General features: G+C 40.2%; 1 protein-coding gene across 1 annotated transcript; it reads left to right on the forward strand.

Moving 5' to 3' along the window:
• Positions 1 to 4,895, forward strand: upp1 (uridine phosphorylase 1). The gene is made up of 8 exons (XM_080768067.1): positions 1 to 106; positions 555 to 593; positions 1,110 to 1,221; positions 1,346 to 1,504; positions 2,039 to 2,153; positions 2,897 to 3,106; positions 3,244 to 3,390; positions 3,556 to 4,895. The coding sequence occupies exons 2-8, from the start codon at positions 559 to 561 to the stop codon at positions 3,711 to 3,713; spliced, it is 936 nt and encodes a 311-aa protein (XP_080624193.1). The 5' UTR covers positions 1 to 106; positions 555 to 558; the 3' UTR covers positions 3,714 to 4,895.
• Positions 4,896 to 6,071: the final 1,176 nt, after the last annotated feature.

Consider the following 6,071-nt stretch of genomic DNA (forward strand, 5'->3'; position numbering starts at 1 on the left):
GGGAGCAGAGGAGATCGCGAATAATTTGGACGGTCAGAGGGAAAACTACCGTAACTGAATAGCTATATTCTCGTCATCAGTCATCACAGGATATACAATTACCAAGGTAAATGTGTAGCCTTCAGCGACCATGACCATTGTTGCATGTGTATCATGTTAATATACCGGTGGTGATGACGTCTGTGTGCGTTATTAGCCAGTTTAAATATCGTCTAGTCTCCTGCATGGGTTTTTGTCCAAAATATATTATATTATATTTAGATAGCGTGTAGCCTTGGATCTGGATCAAGAAAGACTATCGTTATGTATTTTACATTTGCATATCTTTCATAGATAACGAAACTAGGTCTGACTCGATAAACTAGATCATTTATCGAGTCAGACTTTTAGACATCTAGTCTAGATGTAGGCAGCAGGCTACGATAGTCGAGCCAATGGCAATGCTGACAGCGACATCAATGGAAAAAGATGAATGGCAATCATGTAGCTTATCGGGTTATCGTTTTCGATTTTCATAATAACCTGAACCTCTGACTGCCTGGTCTAATTTCCAGGAAAATGGCCTCAAATGATGATAAGCAAAAGTGCAGTAGGTGAGTGAGTTTCATCTTGTTTCAAGTCAAGGTTTAGGTTACCGGTATATGCGGGCTTGATTGAACTTTGATATTTCACTTTTTATATTGTTTGTGGCTTCATTGCCTCATCATGTGGCACATCTGTAGGGTACAGGTTAATTTTTAACATTACAAAACTATCGGGCGTGTCAGATATCAAGACAATGGCTACTTCCTGCTTGTCTGGAGAGGAGACTGTAGCAGACGCAGTTGAGACGAATAACAGTCTAAGTCCACACTAATTATCCACAATGTATATGATTATGGATAAGGGGTCAGGGCAGCTAGGCCTTTGGGGGGGGGGGGCAGCACATTTTCTATAGCATCACAAAAAAATTAACATATTTTATATTTTGGCAATTCAGAAATTGCATATAGCCACCACATCAATTGGAGTGAGTTGAATGAACCACTGATGTACACATGAATCCATCATGTCATGGGCATGTTATGTTTGGCGGGTGAAATGATATTGCTTTTTCCCTTCTCTTTAAGTCTGGTTCATGTACACAACCCACACCTGGACAACATGAAAGATGACATACTTTATCACTTCAATCTGTCAACCTCCTCTCACGACTTACCAGCTATGTTTGGCGATGTCAAAGTACTGTAACCGTAATCATCTTTTACTGTATTCTACTGGAATAAAGACTCCCTCCCATATAGTTATCTGAATTGAACCATCTTTCTTTGTCTTTCTGTTTCTTGCTTGTGTCTGTTTCTTTCAGTTTGTGTGTGTTGGGGGAAGTCCATGGAGGATGAAAGCATTCATCGAGTATGTTGCTGGTGTGCTGGGTTTGGAGGACCCCAAATCTGAGTACCCCAATATTTGTGCTGGGACAGACCGCTATGCTATGTACAAAATTGGCCCTGTGCTTTCTGTCAGTGTACGTATGGACAAAAAAACTCATAACTGTATCAGGATGGTTTCTATCTTGTGACATCTTCAAAGTTAATGTTTAGGCTATTCCTTCAATTTTTCACCAGCACATTTGGGGCTTTGTTATTGGAATGAATGAATGACTAAAGGCCTATTCATAGTCCAGTTTTCGGTGAGGAGGTGACCACCGAAAACTACAATATGACGTCACGCCGCGGTGCTCACCGCTCACACAACACATCTCTCTGTTTTTTAATAACCAAACGGTGGTCACCTCTTCACCGAAAACTGGACTATGAATAGGCCTTAAGCCCTATATAACAAGTAATGCAAAGTTGTTATAGCTGCAACATCTCACAGAGACACTAGGCTTCTGGGGCCCCTGAGCTCTTGGGTCCTTGGGGGAAATCACCCCTAATAATACTAATTTAGTTACCTTTAAAGAATAACTGGTACACATTGATAATTTCCAAGGGACACCAAGGCAGATTCTAAGTGCTTGTAGGAAACTGTCTGTGACTTGTCTGTGTGTTTCTTCCAGCATGGAATGGGCATCCCATCCATTTCCATAATGCTACATGAGCTGATAAAGCTCCTTCATCACGCACGTTGCACAGATGTTGTAATCATACGCATTGGGACCTCAGGTGGAATAGGTAAGCTTCACATTTGTATAAAAATAAAGATTCTCATGCACACAATAAACTGCAAGAGACATTATTGCATGCACATCACGGCAAGCAATAAACTGTCAGTGCACCGTGCTAGTTACTGGTGTCCCATAAATCAGGTGGTGTGTCCAGTTGTGCCATGGAGGCCTGAGTCTATGCAGGTTTTCACTGGAAGCGAACACTAAACTGAATTCATTACTTGGACGTAGAATATAATCAGGTGTTAACTACCCTATACTTAATTAAATGGAAGCATTGGAGGCCCTTAATTTCCTTTTTTCCCTCTGCCCCAAATCTCTTAAAATAGCAGGTGTACAAGCTGACTTATGAGCTGCTATTTTTGACATTATGCTAGACCCCCATTTCCCATTGATTACCCATATTATGAAATTCCTTCTGTGCGTGTGTCTCTCTCTCTGTGTTCTCTCTCAGTTATGCCACAAGAGGGAGCTCATCTAGCTTGGTCCATTTATTTTAAATTCACCTATTATACTGTATATTGAAAGATAACTATTTTGTGGTAATTCATTTGAAAGAGATACAAGAGAGTGTAAAACATAAACTCCATAGAATCTCCATAGAGATTCTCCATAGAATAACATTGTGAATCAATGGCATTGATTCACAATTTGACAGAACCACATTATGAATGATTAGTGTATAAAAATACGATAATCATTATCAACAGTAATCAAGAGTAAACAGCATAGAAAGTTTTTGTTTTTCAGGTCTTGAGGCGGGCACTGTTGTGGTCACCAACCAGTCTGTGAACTCCAACTTCCTGCCCAAGTTTGAGCAGGTGATCCTGGGGAGGACAGTGGTTCGCAGCACCGACCTGGACCAAACCCTGGCTGAAGAGCTTCTCCAATGCAGTGAGGAGCTGAATCAGTTTGACACGGTCATTGGAAACACCATGTGCACCATGGACTTCTATGAAGGTTTTACTAATAACTGCTATATTGATTTGACCCCGATGCCCATTGATTATGACGTCGTATATTATGGCCCTTCCACATTTTGGCATTAACAGCCCTAGTAGAGAGGCTGAACCCTTGTTTGTCATTTATCTACACAGGCCAAGCCCGCCTCGATGGAGCGTTCTGCGCCTACACTGAGAAGGACAAACAAGACTACTTGGCCAAAGCCTCTGAAGCTGGAGTCTGCAACATTGAGATGGAGTCTTCAGTCTTTGCTGCCATGTGCAAACTCAGTGGTGTACGAGGTAAGACGAGAGAGCATTTAAGCTCTGTTTTTCAGCTTTAAAAAAGGCTCTATACGTGTCGTGAAATAGCTAATGCAAGTCTGTCTCTGAAATCGTTGGGAAGCCCTGGACTAGAGGAAACAGGTGCCGTTGAACTGTTGTCTCCTCTCTTGCTATTACTCGCAGCGGCTGTGGTGTGTGTGACATTACTGGATCGCCTGAAGGGAGACCAGCTGAACGTCCCTCACGAGGTTCTCAACAGCTACCAGCAACGTCCTCAGATCCTGGTCAGCCGCCTCATTCAGAAGCAGCTGAGCGCATCTGCCAAGTCTTTGTTACACTGATCTACTTGTGTAATCGTTTCCTGTGTTAAATGGCATTTTTATAATGCATTTATTTCCCCCACTTGTAAGCACTGAGTAACACAATCTGTTTAAGAGTGGGAACCTCAATGTTTAATTGGCGATTTCTTTCCTAAATGTGAAAAAATATATATATATTTGGAATAGCTAGTCAGGTGCATAAACAAGAAGTTGAAGGGTAAATTTAAGTCTGATGATGATGTACCGTGCATGTTCAAATCATGTTTAATTGACATTACTTAATTACTTTACAAATTCTTAATTTATTTACATAAAGGAAAGAAATAGCCAATTCAACTGAGGTGCCCACTCTTCTGTATCCCTTAAAAATGTAAACACATTCCTGCTGATATAAAAATCACAAATAATATATATGGGCTAATGTATATAACTCAGGTTCACTTCAGAATATTATGTTATACAGTCAGCAACCACATTAACCCTGGTTGCCCTATCTTGGGTATGTCACTATAGGTGAAAAATGTCCAGAAAATTTGAGAAAATAGCAGATCTATAAACTCCCAATGTGTCGCAATGCAATATGTTGTGAGCTTGTAGATCAGTGTTTTTCCCACTCTTTGTTGTACGACAAACAACGTAGGGCTTAGGAGGTTATAGAGTCTCTGCTTGTTTTGTGTGTACACTGTACAGCTATCTAAAACAAAACGAATGTAAACAAGCTGTGCAGTTCCTATACTATTCACCCTGTCACAGTTTGATTCAGAGGCAGCATTAAAGTGTTATTTATTATTATTATCTGACTTGTATATCACGTCTTACGTTACTGCACTATTATGTCACTGAACTTATCTGAGATCCTTTTAATTGGGCATTAGATGCATGATGATGAATTCAAATCTATTTAACTCTACCTCTATTTTTATACCACGTGTGACTTATACAACTCATGACTACTGCTGCGACACTCTAGTTCAGTGGTTCTCACACCTTTTCATTTCAAGGACCCCCATAACTCTCTCTCAGAGTAACAGACCTGGCTGCAGGGTCCATTTGGAACCCCCTCAAGGAGCCATGAGGGTCCATGGACCCCACTTTGAGAACCACTGCTGTAGAGATTAATGAAATTGTTTAAATTGTGTCAAAATGTGCGTTGCTTGTGTGGGCCTGTTAAGGGAAATGTTATTGAACTTCTATAAATGCTAATAAACAACATTATGAAGTCAACGTTTTTTGATTGATTGAAGTTTTTATTAAGTGCAGAATGGGTACATTTCACATGAAAGCACAACTCAATACAAAGACTGTTACTGTGGACGAGACACTGATAAAGGATTACACTTTGTCAACAGGGTCCACCCTTTTCAATTCAGAACATTTAGAGACGTACAAATACATATTTTCTGTGTGTACTCAATAGGTTAACCACATGAGCGGTATATCGCTATAGTGTGCCTATTCTGGGTCATAATAGGCAAACATTCTGTGAAAATAGCAGATCTATATTGTACAACGCTAACCATGTTGCATCATGGTGTGTGTGTGTGTGTGTTGTGTAGCTCTAATTTCACAAACTACTTTGACCGATCAGTGCCAATAGGCCTCAGAAGTATACCTTCCCAATGTCTTCTCCACGTTTTATAGCCCTACATTTTGAAACTTAACTTTTCTATATTATGAACTGATAAATTGGATCCACACACAATACATGTGCATGGGTATATCATCTATAGACTGAATCCCTTTTTGCTAACATGTAGCCCCTTTCATGACATGAAATGCAGCTCAAAGTTCTCTACAGAGCAAGAATAATGCACAAATGTGCTTTACAGGACAATGGAAAAATAATAAGGCAAAAAAGAAAAGAAAGACCATATCATTACAGTATCTAATATACATTAGCTTATAGCTGTACAACTTTGCTTATGGCTGACTATAGTCAATGATAAACACAGTATAAAAATAATCCTGCACAATTATTTGTAAAATGACTTATTATTCAATATTGAGTCAATCTGATGGCGTGGTCTGCAATGAAGAACATATAGCTTTATATGTTATTGTTTGTAAAGACATTAGCTATTAGCCTATATACCACTCATGGCCTAGGCTACTACCAGATCCACAATGAGTATAGGCTATATAACTATAAATTATAATTCTCAATAGCCTCATCTTTGTGCTGTGCAGGGAAGGTTGTGGACTGTGGAGGTTGACAAATCTTCGTGCGTAATGTGCGCGTCAGAGGGACAGAGGAGGATGTGCTTGCTCTGCGCGCTCCCGCACATAATTAAAGCGCCGCTCCCGTGTCCCACCTCTCCTCCTCTCATCATCTGAACCCAAGCCGCTCTTATTCGCTGACTCAGTGCCTTAAAACAGCAT

This window comes from Protomyctophum bolini (genome assembly GCF_963924005.1).
Source record: "Protomyctophum bolini genome assembly, chromosome: 7".
Classification (NCBI taxonomy): Eukaryota; Metazoa; Chordata; class Actinopteri; order Myctophiformes; family Myctophidae; genus Protomyctophum; species Protomyctophum bolini.